The sequence below is a fragment of the Pongo pygmaeus genome, chromosome 16 (genome assembly GCF_028885625.2).
Source record: "Pongo pygmaeus isolate AG05252 chromosome 16, NHGRI_mPonPyg2-v2.0_pri, whole genome shotgun sequence".
Classification (NCBI taxonomy): domain Eukaryota; kingdom Metazoa; phylum Chordata; class Mammalia; order Primates; family Hominidae; genus Pongo; species Pongo pygmaeus.
In genome coordinates this window covers 73,849,684-73,865,813 of record NC_072389.2, presented here as the reverse complement: position 1 = coordinate 73,865,813, position 16,130 = coordinate 73,849,684, and the positions used below count along the sequence as shown (strand labels likewise).

The window sequence follows — 16,130 nt, the reverse complement described above, 5'->3', positions numbered from 1 at the left end:
TTGAAGCTTTTTGTATATTTCGATGCTATTAATATTGTCATTATTTTATCATCCATGGGGATAAAAGAACCTCTTCTCTTACAAGTTTTAAGGAACCTCAGTTTTGGAGTTTGGTAAACACTGTGACCTTCCACCCACACTATTCATAATATTTTGGACTTAGATTCTCTGCTCTGCTTTTGTTTTCCTAAGAAAGAAACATAATTGTTCGGCCTTTCTTTCAGTCACAAAGTCTCCATTCTCTATATGCACCCCTTCTTGTGCCACCAAGCTGTTCATTCATTTCCAGAACTTTGCAGAACTCACTTCCCTTTGGCTGTGGTTGCTTTCTTGGAAAGGTCCTCAGCCCTCCTCCCTCCTGTATTATCACACACAGACAACTCCCGGGGATCCTCACTCTCAAATTCTAAGGTTCATGTGTTCATGGGGTCAAAATGTCCTATTGCCCTCTCCTCTCCCTTGCAGGTTGGAGTTGTGCAGTATGGAGAAGATGTGGTGCATGAGTTTCACCTCAATGACTACAGGTCTGTAAAAGATGTGGTAGAAGCTGCCAGCCACATTGAGCAGAGAGGAGGAACAGAGACCCGGACAGCATTTGGCATTGAATTTGCACGGTAAAAAAAAAGTAGAACAAAAAAAATTTTTTAGATCTCAGATGCTATTGTAGTTGTCTATTGTCTTGTAACACACTACCACAAAATTTAGTACCTTGAGACAATAATTTCTTAATTCCTCAAAATTCTGGGGTTTGACTGGGCTCAGCTGGTCGGTTTTCTCTTGGGTCCTCTCAGGTGGTTGCAGTCTGGTGTCACCTGGGGCTGTTGTCATCTGAAGGTTCTCACATGGCTGGCAGTTGTTGCTGGCTGTTGGCTGAGAGCTCAGGTGGGACTGGTGACCTGAGCACCCACATGTGGCCATGTGGCTTGATTTCCTTGTGGCACGGCAACAGGAGTTTTAGAGAGAGCGTCCCAAGAGTGAGCATCCCAAGAGGCCCAGGCAGGGCCTGGGAGACTGCCTATAACCTAGTCTCAAAGTCCCGGATTTTGACTTCTGCCACATTCTATTGGTTGGGCAAGTGACTGAGCCCAGGCCAGATTCAAGGGGAAGGGAATTTGGTTCTGCCCTTGATGGATGAACAGCGAAGTCATTTTGCAGAAGAGCATTTAGAATCAGGAATATTCTTGCAGCCAACTTTGAAAAATAGCTTCTGCCACAGACACTCTATAAGAAGTAGGTTCTGTGAGGATGGGGTCTTCTTATGGAGTGTTAGTCATCAACGGAGTGGAAAGAATGCAGTCCAATCTGACACCTGAGACTGTAGAGTAGTGAGGCTGATTCCTTAAAAATCACACCAGAACTCGGCCAGGCATGGTGGCTCACACCTGTAATCCTAGCACTTTGGGAGGCCGAGGTGGGCAGATTGCCTGAGCTCAGGAGTTCGAGACCAGCCTGGGCAACATGGTGAAACCCTGTCTCTATTAAAATACAAAAAAAAATTAGCCAGGCATGGCAGCATGAGCCTGTAGTCCCAGCTACTTGGGAGGCTGAGGCAGGAGAATTGCTTGAACCCAGGAGGCAGAAGTTGCAGTGAGCCAAGATGGTGCCACTGCACTCCAGCCTGGTGAACAGAGCAAGACCCCGTCTCAAAAAAATAAAATAAAATAAAATCACCCCAGAACTCACTCATCCAGATAAATGTTATCCCTAGATGTTGTCTATGCAGAAGGCTGCACGCTTATTCCAGTAACGTTGTTGCTCAAAACATTGTGCTCACCTCCCACTGAAATTAGCCGATTTTAAAGGCAATCCCCCAGATCTCTTGAGCCAAGGCCTACACTCGTAAGATGACTGTGTCAAAGGCATTTAGATTTTAAATGTCTAAATGTTACATCTATAAATATGAATTCTGCAACATTTGTTGAGACCACAGACCTGTTACCTTATAATCCCACCTTATGTAGGGTTAGTTGACGTGTTTTTTAAAAAATATCCACAATGTAAGAGCTATTTAGGCCAGATGTGGTGGCTCAGACCTGTAATCCCAGCAGTTTGGGAGGCTGAGGTGGGAAGATTGCTTGAGCCCATAAGTTTGAGACCAGCCTGGGCAAAACCATGAGACCTCATCTCTACAAAAAATACAAAAGTTAGCCAGGCATGGTGGTACATGCCTGTAGTCCCAACTATTCAGGAGGATGATGTGGGAGGATCACCTGAGCCCAGGAGGCAGAGGCTGCAGTGAGCCAAGATCACACCACTGCACTCCACCTAGGCAACAGAGCCAGACCCTGTCTCAAAAAAAAAAAATAAGAAAAGAACTATTTAGTAGTATTGTGAATTCATGGGCTCAAAAGATTAAGACTTTTCCAACCTCGTAACTCTTTACAATTAAGTCGTTGCTCAACTAGCGTATTTCTGTTTGCTGAAAAATCTTGCTAAGCTTTTCCTAAATGAGCATTTCTCCATGTGAAGGTGGCTCTCTTACTCATCCTCACAAGGAATAGTCCATTTTTCTGTTTTTGTTTTGCCTTCATCGGGGTGAGACCCGAGACTCCCAGCAGGCCCTTGTGAAATGGCTGGGGCAAAGGAGGCAGCCCATAACCACCAGCTCTCACTTTCTCAGTGTGAAGCTAACTGACTCATATAGGGATAAAGCCCACTGTTTGGACCTCACTTTACAACCCACCAACCCCTGGTCAGTTATTCATGTGTGACTCACCAGGTAGTTTGAACCATCAGTGACTCGGGAGCACTGCTCAGGTTGCCATCTTCACCTCAAATTCTGATCTTCCCAACCTGCCAAATTCAAGTCCCAAACTATAGCTGGTGCCTGTTTAGGTGAAAGGTTTTCTGTCCTCACTCAGTTTATTCTTAATGCATGTTTTTTCCTATGCACCTACGAAACGGCAAAGATCCAGGCCATGAACATGAGGGCATATAAAGATGTCGGTAACCTGTGGGTCCTGGCCGCTGATGGGAGGGCTGTGACAAATGTTCACCCTAACCCTAACTCAGTGAGGATGAGAGAGGGAGGGGCCCCCATGGAGGGGCCAAGGAGAACTACCAGGAGCAGGCGGCACTGGACCTGTCCTGGGAAGACCCTGGGATTCCAACAAAAAGAGGTGAAGAGAAGACGTGCCACACAAGACATTCCACCCTGATACCAGCAGAGGAGAGGGAAAGTCAAGGAACATTTGCATTCAGAGATGTGCTCCTTTTGACCACAGCAAGTGGTTTGTGTTGGTGGGAAGTGAGCCAGGTAAAGATGGTGGGAGTTAAAACCAGCGTGGGTGGCCACTGCAGGTTCTTGAGTACAAGAGTGTAATCATCAGATATGCACGTTAAGAAAACGAGCCTGGCAGCTATGTACAGCAGGGAAGCAGAGAGGGCCCCTGAACAATGTGGTGTGGTTCTACCTTTGTCCACATAACACTTTATTGAGCATCTACTTTGTGCCTCACACTATTTTAGGCACCAAGGCTAGATCAGTGAACAAAATAGGTACAAATACCGTGCCCTCGTGAGCCGACATTCTGGAGAGAGAGGCAGACAATAAACAAACAAATAAATAACATAGCATACTAGAAGGAGATGAAAACTATGGGGAGAATGGAGTTTGGTAGTGGGAGTGGAGCAGGTGCAGAGGGCAGGTACAGAATCAGCATGAACAGGGTGGTGGGGAAAGGCTTCCCTGACAGATGACCTTTGATTGGAGATTTGAAAGGAGGTGAGGGAGTTGTTGGCAAGCAGACGGCTGGGAGGGAACAGCTCAGACAAAGGCTTGGTGTGCCTGACACTTCCAGACCACCGAAGAGTCAAGTGTGGGTGGGGGTGAGTGAGCAGGACCAGAGGCTAAGAGAGGAAACGGGCCAGATTTCAGAGGGCCTAGTGAGCCGTTGTCAGAACCTGGGCTTTCCCTGAGAGAAATAGGAACCTGTGCAGGTTTTGAGCAGAAAGGAGCTATGACGGGGCCTAAATCTCCATGGGCCACTCTGGTTTCTAGGCCCATGGAGCCTGTTGTGAGTATAAAGCTCTTGCTGCTCTCAAGGAATGTATAATCTAATTTACAAAGGAACAAATCCAAGTCCCTTTACCCAGTGCAGAATCAGAATTTAAAATCTGATGATTCATGCTGATATTTACACGATTACAGATTCATATGACATTCACACTATTCCACTCTATAGAAATATGATCCTGACATTTTTCTTGGCTCCATGTATAATAAAACCTGTTTTGCTCCTGCCATGCTTTTTGGCAGGGTGTTTTATTCCTGGGCCTGGCCCTCCCATGCAGTCATGGAAGCATCTAGAATCTCCTTGGAAAGAATAGCAGAGTTCTCTTGCTACTGGGTTGAGCTTGAGCTCAAAACCTGCTCTCGTCATGTGGCACGTGCCTCTGCACATACTAAAATTAGTGGGTTTTTTAAGGCAACATATCCAGCATATTGGAGCACTGCTAAGAGAATGGCGGATGTTTTTTCTCTTTGCTGGTAGTTTGAAGATGTTCTAAACTAATTTATTCCAGCTTTCGTAAATTCCTCAACTCCTAAATCATATGCATCAGTTCCTCAGTGTGCTGCGTAAGAAGAGATACCTCTGATACCAAAGCCGTGTGGCTCTTTAACCTGTCACTACAGAGCTTAAATCTGTGGCCTGTCCTGCCTTGCTATGGGTCAGACCCATGAGGAATAACCTCAGAGTCTAAGAGTAACATTTATTTTTAGATCCTTATTGGCAAACTATAACTTCTGGGCCAGACTCCTGGGTGAGACCATGTCTGTACCCCTCAGAACCTCATGGTCTAAAGGAGGGCCGGCCACAGGGACACCAAAAGCCAGTGGTGATTTGGGAGCCAGTGTTTCATGGTTTGTAGCCCAATGGCCCGCTACAAGAGCCTCTCTGCCAGGTTGATGGTCGAGGTGCCAGCCCTGCTGTCTCCTGGGCTGGATTGCCTGATAGGTGGGCTGAGCTCATGCTCCGGGCACTGAAAACAAAATAAAAAGTGAGAAAGAGAAATATTTGTCATGGAATTTGATATTTAATGTTTCCCAAAATAGAATCAAAGTAGTCCTTGTGAGGAAGTCAGAGCTCTGTCAGGCCTCATCGCACGCATTTTATGGGTTAGTGTTGTCTGGATGCTGAGTCACCCCGGCATATCCTGTTTTCAGTACTAAAGAAAGTGAGTCTCAACTCTGGATGCTCACCAGAACATTATAAAATACTGATGCCAGCCCGACACGGTGGCTCATAGCTGTAATCCCAGCACTTTGGGAGGCAGAGGCGGGCGGATCACTTGAGGCCAGGAGTTCGAGACCAGACTGGCCAACATGGCAAAACCCCGTCTCTATTAAAAATACAAAAATTAGCCAAGCGTGGTGGCACAGCTCTCTAATCCCAGCTACTTAGGAGACTGAGGCACAAGAATCTCTTGTACCCGGGAGGAAGAGGTTGCAGTGAGCTGAGATTGTGCCACCATACTCCAGCCTGGGCAACAGAGGGAGACTCTGTCTCAATTAAAAAAAAAAAAAAAACTAATATCCAGGCCACCACCCCAGAGATTCCAATTTCAGGGGTCTGGCTGAGGCCTGGGCATCAACGGTTTTTGTTTGTTTGTTTGTTTGTTTTGAGACAGAGTCTCACTCTGTCACCCAGGCTGGAGTGCAATGGTGTGATCTCGGCTCACTGCAACCTCCACCTCCCAGGTTCAAGCAATTCTCCTGCCTCAGCCTCCCGAGTAGTTGGGATTATAGGCGTGCGCCAACACACCCGGCTAATTTTTGTATTTTTAGTAGAGGCAGGGTTTCGACATGTTAGTCAGGCTAGTCTCGAACTCCCAACCTCAGTTGATCTGCCCGCCTTGGGCTCCCACAGTGCCAGGATTACAGGCGTGAGCCACCGCGCCCGGCCAACAGTTTTTAAAGGCTCCCTCTGAGAGACGTCAGTGAGCAGCTGGGGTTGTGAACCACTGACTTAATGCCTCTAAAGGTTGCCACCTGCCCCTGAACTCCCCTCCCAGGTCCACCTCATCCCTTTGGCCTGTCCAAAACAGCAAGGTCAGGACCCCAAAGGGGCTTTTCAACATTTTATTTAAAGACAACAGATCTAAGAACCCTCTGAGCAGCTGGTGAAAGAGTAGCTCTGGCCATCTCAATCCAGCTACTTCTTTGGTTCGAGGTCCTGGCACCTGTTGGGTTGCCCAAGGAGGACTTGGTCCTGGTTTCTGTGGCTGCCCCTCTGCAGGAGCATCAGGGGCTGCCCCAATCCCACTTCCCTCTCATGATCCTGCCCCTGTGCTTGGCTTCCAGCTCTGAGGCTTTCCAGAAGGGCGGAAGGAAAGGGGCCAAGAAGGTGATGATTGTCATCACAGATGGGGAGTCCCACGACAGCCCAGACCTGGAGAAGGTGATCCAGCAAAGCGAGAGAGACAACGTAACAAGATATGCGGTGGCTGTAAGTCCTGACCTGCCCAAGGGCTGCTGACGGCCTCTTAGAGGCTTCGCCATCAAATCCCTGGAGACTCCAAGGGACTAGTTCCAGGCAGTATCACAAGTGTCCAGGCCCTCAAAAGAGCCTCCCATTTCATCTTCTAAACAACAAGTTGAGGATCTTTCTGCACTGCTCTGGCCTATCCACAAAAGCTGTGGGTTTGTGTTTCCCCCATCCATTGCCAGGGAAGGTCTGAAACCTCAGAAAACTAGAATACACCTCCAAACCTCCCAGCTCCCAGACCCTAACTTAGCATAAGTGCTTTATCTTGCCCCTAAAAGAGAGTCCATTGCAAATGCAAATGGCATTGCGAGGAACTCTCATGGCTACCGGCCCTGGCTCCAGCCCACCCTGGGGTTCCCAGGGTCTAGGCGGTGTGGTGTATGGGAAAGTCTGTGCTATGTTCTGGTTTGTGGTTCCTGCCTCTGTTCCCTGGCAGGTCCTGGGCTACTACAACCGCAGGGGGATCAATCCAGAAACTTTTCTAAATGAAATCAAATACATCGCCAGTGACCCTGATGACAAGCACTTCTTCAATGTCACTGATGAGGCTGCCTTGAAGGACATTGTCGATGCCCTGGGGGACAGAATCTTCAGCCTGGAAGGTAAGCAATGCATGCTAAGAGGGGATCCACTCTCTCCTGGGCTTATATCAGGTAAACCCCATAGAGCACAAACCAATCCCACAAAACGAAATGGCTTAACAAGAGTCTTCCATAATAATAAATGCCAGGCCAGGCATGGTGACTCACGCCTGTAATCCCAGCACTTTGGGAGGCCAAGGTGAGCGAATTGCTTCAGTTCAGGAGTCCAAGACCAGTTTGGGCAGCAAGGCAAAACCTCATCTCTTTAAAAAAAAATTACAAAAATTAGCTAGGTGTGGTGGTACATGCCTGTGGTCCTAGCTACTTAGGAAGCTGAGGTGGGAGGATCGCTTGAGCCTGGGAGGTTGAGGTTGCAGTGAGCTGAGATCATGCCACTGCACTCCAGCCTGGGCAACAGAGCTAGATCCTGTCCCCAAAAATAAATAAATCATAAATGCCAACAATTGAGTATTACTCCATGCCAGACGTGAGGCTGTGTGTTTTATGAACAATGCTGAAAGGTTGCTTTGCTAATGTTCTCATTTTTACCACTGGGAAAACTGAAACTCAAAGGAGTTGAGTGACCTGCCAAAGTTCTCACAGCTTGGGAGCATAGTGGGCTTTGAACTAGGGTTGCCAAATTTCGCAAAAATAAAATACAGTGGGTGTGGCAGGCTTAGGTTAAAACTTATTTGTTGTCTGAAATTCAGTTTTAATTGAGCATCCTATATTGCATCAGGCAACCCTAGCTTGTACCTAGCAGAGTCTGACTCCATATTCTGAAACCCTTAATCCATATATACCAACTGCTTCCACTCCACCAAAAGCATTTTTTATTTTGGGCAGAGTCCTTCAGATTGCCTCTCTCCTTGTGATTTAAGCTCCATTTCTGATTTGCATAAATTTCATTTCCACCATAAATTGCTATAGTGGGCTCTTCCAATATCGGGCTTTGGGCATATGGGTGGATTATAAAAGGAAATAGAAGGCAGTGTAAAGCCTGAGAAGTCTGCAGTGCATTGGAAATGACAAGCCACAGACACACAAAAAGACTAAAATGGCCCTCGTAAACAAGGGCAGATGAATATAAAGTATGAACGTGAGCTTTGACACCCACTCCAGAACTCAAATATCCAAATCTGTGTATTTCTCCTCAAAATGGTCGCCTTGAGTGATGAGAACATTCGTTCCAATGGTGTGTTCGGGGAGTCCCTCTGTGGGGAGAGGTTTTCAGCACTCATGGGATTTCTTATGCAAATCTGCAGTGGTGACAGACCTCCCTCTGAGGGTGGATTTGATGTTTGAGATCCATCCAAAGACATCTGGAACCAAAGTTAGTGAATAAAAGGAATGAACAACGCGGGAAATTCCATTTCTTGCCAAAAACGTACACTATTTCTGTGCACTTTTGCTTGCCTTCCCCCCAGTTTTAGCAGTCTTATAGTATGCATGCCCTGTAATATAACTTGTCCCAAGCCCTTTTCAGAAGTAAGTGGGCTATCAGTAACAACCCACATGGGCACCTGGAAGGTGTGTGGTGCCCCCCATTGCACAGGGTGCTGGGGAGGGCTGAGGAGGCTGGCACACTACTGGCCTCAGCTTCAGAGCCCCCCTCGAAAGAGAGCCCCACCTCCTGATGATGCCCCCAGGAAGCAGGAGCTGTGGGTTGAGCGGCAGCTCTGTCTGGCACTAAGGGATTGGGCATGGAGCTGACATCTCTCTGTCACTCTGTTGCAGGCACCAACAAGAACGAGACCTCCTTTGGGCTGGAGATGTCACAGACAGGCTTTTCCTCACACGTGGTGGAGGTATGTGGTGGAGGTATGGGCACAGAGCCCTGCCTCTGTCTCTCGAGGGCATGCTCTTCCCCTTTCTAGCTCTCTGGATCTGTCATCCACCTTCACAGATGGGTTGGCTCTTCTCGCTTTCTCTTTCTTGGGGTCTCTCTACCTCCCATCTTCGGTGGGCTGGAAGAGGGGAGTCGAGGTCTTCCACCTATTTATATTGTCTTAAGCCCTCTTTAGAAGTGAATGGACTACAGATAATAATCCCATAATTTCACCTGTGAGGTGTGGGCTGTGCCTTCCCATTCAGTCCACAGAGCCTTGTGCAAAATCTAGGGCAGGTGGCAAAGCCAATGGCACGTGCTTCGGATAGCTCCACTGCCCGAGGTGGCCTGCACATGCCAGGGCGTGTCCCCATGTCAATGTTGGGAGGGTATCCAGATGTTCCAGCTGTGCTCTGGCAGGTGACTCACAGGGCCCCCCAACTGTGCGGGTGCTGCCTCAGATTGCAGAGGTCCCAGGGTGGGGCTGGCCCACAGAGGGAGGGGCATGGTGTCACAAGCAACATGTGACATCTGGGGTTCTGCATCACTCCCCCGCTGTGTGCTTCACCTGTTGCTGGTTCATAAGAAGGGGCTGGAGCCTCCCAGGATTGCAAGGGGGACACAAGAGTCAATGTCTGTGAATATGCTTAATGTACTGTAAAGTCCTGCCCAGGATTGTCACGTGGGAAAACATACTGACTGCATCTGTCAGTATCGATACGTGCTCCTGTGGGTGTGCTTTGCACAGAAAGGTGTCCCAGGTGCATGTGTGTGCATGTGTGTGTGCATGTGTGTGTGTGTGTTCTGCCTGGGCTGGCACCATGAGAGTATACTTATTCCTCCTAATTTACCAGAGAAGGCCCATTAGTGCATCCTAGTTATATGTCACTGTCATCCTCCCGTTGCCCTCTCCTACCTCCTCTGTGAGGTGGATGGGGCAGGACTCCTTGTTCCTAGTTTACACATAAAGAATTCGAGGCATGAGAAGGTTAAGTGACCTTCTGGAGTAAAATTCATGAGAAAAAATATTAGTCTCATGCTCTTTCCTCTACACCAAGCAGCTGCTCCGTGAGAGGGAATCTCCGGGGGTCTGAGTCAGAACTTCCAAACTGGAGGGGAGGGGGACATGTGCGTGACATGCAGCTGGCAGATGGACGGAAACGCCACTCACACTCAGACTTTTCTGAGCTGCATCTGGACAGTCTCATGCCCACTGTCTTGAATAACAGCAAGATGTAAATATAGCTGCCCTATCCTAATAACAGCCCTGTTACATGTGCACAGCAGTTTAAACTTTTCCAGGAAATTCCTGCACCTCATTTCACACCAGAACAGCCCTACAAGGTTGGCAGGTGATGACAGTTATCCCATTTTAGGTGGTTGGATCAGCCACTCTTTTCAGTGCCTTCTCTGTGCTAGGTCCTGAGCCTGATGCCAGGAGAATCAGAGGCAGGAGCCCTGCCCTCAAGGAGCTCAGAGTCTGAGGGTAGAGCCCAGCACAGAGAGGTGAGAGCATCCATTCACATGGGGGCCAGCAGAGTCATGTGCTCTGGCAGGACCAGCCCTGGTCTCCAGACTCTGATGTCAGAGCTGATTAGAAAATGCAACAAGGAAATGCAATTTAATTAAATCTACACACATTTGTCAAGTGCCACTACAGTGCTGAAAGGACCCAGAAATGATTCTTGCCACCAGGAGTCAACTTGCAAACAATCCTGAATGGCAGTTCTTAGCTTTGAGAGTAGGATGAAAGAAACTATAGATGCCTCCTAGGTAAAAGTGTACAACACCTGGAGGCTCCCCCCATCCGAAGATCCCCTGTGAAGACCCCCTGCTCAATGCAGGGGATGGGGAGAGACATGTACATGTCTAATGTTAACCAAACCAACATGATCAAGACAGTATAGAAGGAAGGGCCTCCACTAAAAGAAGGCGTGGTCAGGGAAAGATCCGGGGAGGGCTTGGCACTCGAGCTGCCCCTAAAGGACGTGGATTTCAGCAGTCCTGGGTGGCAGTAAGCAGGAGAATAGAGAGCATTGTGGACACACACTGGGCAACATCCTGGCACAGCTCAGAGGTCAGCCCTGGTGTTGAGGACAGAAGAGAAAATGAATGTCCCAATGTTTCCTTTGTCCATTCTACAGCCATTTTTTGAGTATCTTCATGTGTGTCAGGCTCTGTACCAGGTACATTAAAGAAACATTTCAGCTGACAGCCATTCATAGCCTAGCTGGGGAGAAAGACTCTTAAATAATAAGCTCACTGTCCTGCTTCTAAAATCATGATCTGTGTATGCCTAGGAATTGGGGAATCTAAAAAGAAGAGGACATTAAAATGGGCTTCAGGGACTCAGGGAAGCTTGAGCTGAGCCTTGAAAATGGCCCCAGCAGTTCAGTGTTGAGCAAGGTGAGTCCTTGCAGGATCAACAGGTTCCCCAGCTTCCAGAGTGGGGAGACCCAGAAGCTCACAGCCCCAGCACATGACTTCGGTCACTTCAAGGTCATGACTGCCATGTGCAGCCCCTTCCACATATGCTCAACTTCTCTGTTCCCAGGCAGAGGGACACAGCTTGCCTCTCCCATATACCCTAGTTCTTCCATCACCCCTTACACAGGGACCCAGCTTGCCTCTTCCACATACCCTAGTTCTTCCATCACCCCTGACATTTTCATCTAATTTGACTTTAAGAGAGACAACGATCACATTCGAATCTGAGACTCTTTAGTATTAAAAACAAAAACCTTTCAAATGCACAGGAATGGTGCAAGCATGATGGGCTGGCTGGCTCTGTGACCGGCCACTGGGGGGCTATTTTAGAGCACAGACGTCTTTCAGTGCCAGGCCGCCGATGCCATCAAGATTGGCCACAGCCATCCTGTCCCCAGGAGTCCAGCTCCTCAGCTCTCAGGGTCAGTTAGGCCTCTCTGGGGATCAGGGCTATTGGGTCCAGCCTTTCCACTTTGCCCTGAGCATGTCTGTCTCCCAGGCAAGCCCCCAGGCTTCCTCCCTGCCAGAAGCACCACAGATGGTCTCAAACAGCTGCTGCCTGAAAAGATACTGAAGGAGCCTGAGGCTTCCCCGGGCCTGTTTAGTTCTGGTAGAAGGAGAGATCCCTAGTAGAATGTTCTCAGATGGCAGAAGAAAGGCCCGGCTCCTCCTTGCTTGGTTTGCTGCCGTCTTAATGAGCAAGGAAATCAGTCTTTGAATTAGCAAGGGTAAAAACAACAGGAGAGAGAAGGGACCAGAGCCCAGGGTAGAGGGGAGACCCCAAGACATCACCTGGACACCCACAGAGTCCAAGGCCCCAAAACATTACATTCCAGGCTGAAGACAAAACGTCCGAGCCATTGGGAAAACCCGGGGAACTGGAAACTCTACTCTTGACTTGCAGAAAGGGGAAAGAAAATATTCCAAAAATTACCATCAGGAAGGCTAGCTGTGGATCCCTGGTCAAACTTTAGAATAGATTTTTAAGCTAATGCTTCCATTAGCATTTGGAAATGAACGCAAAGGTCACTAAGAGCCAGAGTGGCTTCCGTTAGTGCTGGCTGTCTGCTGAGGTACTGAACTACCTGTCAAGCTGGGTAATCAAGCAGGAGCTGCAACAATCTGCCAGAAAGCTGGGAGAAGGGATTCACACCTCCAGAGGGGGACTAAACTCTAAGACTCTGTAATCCCATGGGCCTTGAGGGGAAGATGCAGAGGGAGAAAGAGGACTACAAAGAATTGATGCGCATGGGTGACGGTGTGCAGAGGACCCTCCCACACAGGGCTCAGCTGGAGGGATTTCACATCCGCCTTCCTACATTGGAATCCTAAATCTGCCCTAACTCCAAAAGTTTACAGAAGGAAGCAGTTTTATCAGGGTGGATCTTGTCTACACAGAAACCTTGGTGACTCACCCAAGACGGGAAGAGATCCTTTTTCTCTTGTACCTAAAGGTGAGGTCACTTACCCTGCACATGATGGCCTGACAGGACCAGTGCTCAGTTCTGTTTTGAAGCAGGTCAAGTTCAGCTGAGCCCTGTGTGGGAGGGTCCTCTGCACACCGTCACCCATGCGCATCAATTCTTTGTAGTCCTCTTTCTCCCTCCGCATCTTCCCCTCAAGGCCCATGGGATTATAGAGTCTTCAAGTCTAGTCCCCCTCTGGAGGTATAAACATCCCAGATGAGCTACCCCAGCCACCCTCCTGCCTCTTCAGCCTGTGCCCATCCCACAGGCCCTCCTGGGATTGAGGTCTAGACAATGAAGGGTATTGGCTATTCGCTAAGGTTCTTAGTGGCTGAAGCTTTAGAGGTGTAATCTTCCCTAAAGGTTTTGCATTTGAACTGGTTTTGCATATCTGATTCGACAAAAAATGAGAGAAGCTGATGGATAATGGTGAATTGAGGGGTTGACCTGTGGAAGCTGTAAACCCCTCCTGTGCCCCCCTAGACCTAAACAATAGACTCCTCCACCTGCCAGGCTGGGCAGGCAGTCAAGATGGTCTCCTGGCCCTCTCTCCAGGAGTCCAGGACACAGCGGCTGAGGTCCTCTGCCACGCTGGTCCCAGTGGTTTGCAGATTATCTCTCGGTGGCAGGAATCATTTCTGGTTCATTCGGGTCCTCCTAAGCCTGGCCCCACGTCCTCAGGCTGTGCCCTAGTGCCCACTCCTGGGCCTCTTTCCCAGGGCCTCTGACAAGAGGCAGCCAACTCTCTGATGGGGAATAAGCAGTCAGTGTAGTACGCCCAGGTCCCCGCGGCCCCTTCTGCTCACCCCAGCTGACGGATTCCAGCACCGCACGTGGTGAGAGCCACTCCTCCACAGAAAGGCAGAGGGCCTGTTTCCGGGCCTTTCCTGCCCACACCCCATTTAAGCCTCCTGGCCATTCATCCCTTCCTCAGGTCCACTTCAAGCTTGTTGAAACAAGCCTTCTAAGACTCCGAGCAATTAGTGAAAAAGCATAATCCACCCTCTAAATGGTGTATGTGCCTTAGAAGGGGCTCCTGGGAACAGAACCTCACCCCTCTACAGCCACTCTGACGTGGACTCTCGGGAGTTTGGCGGGGGAGGACAGACTCGGTGTCCTCTAGGGGGTCTCCCATCGCACCAACCCATGGCACCACCAGCGACTACCTCCACCTGGCTCCACAGTCTTGCCTCACAAAAGCCAAAAAGAGCTAGAAGGAAGAATTACTGGCACCTGGTATCGTAATTCCATGACTGCTGGGCAAGAGGGAAGTACTGTCTGGCGTGTGGGCTCAGAAAAATCATTTGACCTCTCTGAGCTTGTCTCAGTAGATGTCTGAAGAATATTTGTGAAATCGAATCAAGGCTTGGAACTGGAAGTGTTCATTTTGAAACTTACTAATAAATCAAGTAAGATTTTCTTAAAAGCCTTTCCTAACCCCACTACACACTCACCCCCTCTCTCAGTTGTTCACCTGTTCCTGGGACTGCCAAAATAACCGGTCCCTGACTCCATCAGAGCACTTCTTACACGCTACCGCAACGTGACTGTGACACCTGATTCTTCCACTTCTGACCACCGGGGAGATGCTTACAGATGGATTCATGAACGAGAAGAGCTACCGTGTACCAAGTACTCACTGGCTGCCAAGCACCCTGCTAAGAATTAAAAATGCTGATTTTCACAACAGAACTATTTTACAGCTGAGGAACTGAAGGTTCAGAGAGGGAGAGAGAGAGAACTTGCCCAGGGTCACACAGCTAGAAGCTCTGAGCTGGAAGTGGAACTCAGAAGCCTCTGACTCCAGAGCTCCTTCCTGCTCTCAACACCACGCCAGGGATCCTCCACCTCTGTCCTAGCAACAGCTTGGGCTGGATAACTCTGCCGTAAGGGATCATCTTGTGCATTGGAGGATGGTTAGCAGCATCTCTAGCCTCGTCTCACTAGACGCCAGTAGCACCCCCACCACTACCCCCAGCTGTAACAACCAAATATCACCTAGGGCACAAACCCGCCCTGGCTGAGCAGCACTGCCCTAGACCATGCTGCCTCCACTGCCGGGGCTGTGGTCCAACCCTGGCTTGGGACATGGACTGGCCGGAACACAGAGCTTTGAGAGATATGGTCACATGCCCTGGGAGCACGCAACTCAGCTGGGAAGGCAAGACCGCCTCAGAGGCCAGGTCAGAGGGCAGCTGAGAGCTGAGCTGACAGGGTCTGGTGGTGGGAGCTACACACACTGCAGGTGCTAGGGCTACAATGTCCTTTGGGAAGGCACAGCGTGGCCTCAGACCTTCTGACAGCTGCCAAGCCTGCGACCTCATGTCTGCACAGAACGCCAGGAGGATCAGCTTGTGGGGAAGGTCCCGTCATGCAGGGCCACCCAGGCACACCCCGGTAATATCTGGTCTCGGATAGGAAAGGAGGCTATAAAACAGGAAGCCCTTGCCAGGCCTGTGGAGCAGGGGGACACAGCTATTCCCGGGAATGCCCACTGTTTTTTTGCCAGCTGGGCCCACATGCCTGACTTCCCCTATTAAGGATTTGGTCCCTTCTCTTTTTTTGCCCCACCCTTCTAGATTTTTCTAAACTCAAAATGTCTGGACTTCCCTAGCTGAGAAGAGATTGTGACATACTGAGACTTGCTTTGGTGGCCTTAACCTGTCCACTCCTCACAGTGTCCCCATCCTCAGAAGACTCTCCCTGGCCACAACAAATTCACTCTCAGGAAAGGGCCTTCCACCGCAGGCCCAAGACTGCAGCTGCTGCCAGGGTTAAAATGGGATGAGGTGGGAGACTGTAAGCGATCGCCTGGCCCAGTGTTGCCAAACCCAGAAGTCACGACGGAATTCCCCAAGCTCCCACAAGAAGAGTCAGCATGAGGGGTCTCCCTGGCTGAATCCCAGGCCCCTGGGCCAAGCCAGCCCTTCTCAGTACATCACAGGGGCTCCCTGTCATCTCAGAGCCAGAAATTCATCTTCAAAGGCCTGTCCATGAAGCACAGAAGCCTGGTCTGCGGTTACAAACTTGGACTCAACAGGCAGAGAGAGGGAGGAAAGGAAGGAAGAAAGTCAGACCCCAAATACTGCGCTCCTCCCTCAGGAGGGTTCAGGTGGCAAATGGAAAGCTGGACCCACAGCAGGCTTTGGGGAAGCAGATAGATGTTTTCTTCTCTGCCCTGCTCACCTCTCTGGTCAAAGCCCCAGCCCTGCCTCTGACTTGCTGTGTGACCTTGGGCAAGTCCCTTCCCACTCTGAACCTCAACGGCTCATCTGTCAAA

General features: G+C 49.5%; 1 protein-coding gene across 1 annotated transcript in view; it reads left to right on the top strand.

The window, feature by feature from the left end:
- The window catches only part of ITGA11 (integrin subunit alpha 11), a 138,517-nt gene that overhangs the window by 78,544 nt on the left and 43,843 nt on the right, over positions 1-16,130 (top strand). The window contains exons 7-10 of the mRNA XM_054451056.2: positions 466-614; positions 6,305-6,449; positions 6,925-7,090; positions 8,807-8,877. Coding sequence (XP_054307031.2) covers positions 466-614; positions 6,305-6,449; positions 6,925-7,090; positions 8,807-8,877 — 531 coding nt within the window. The remainder of the gene's footprint in view (positions 1-465; positions 615-6,304; positions 6,450-6,924; positions 7,091-8,806; positions 8,878-16,130) is intronic.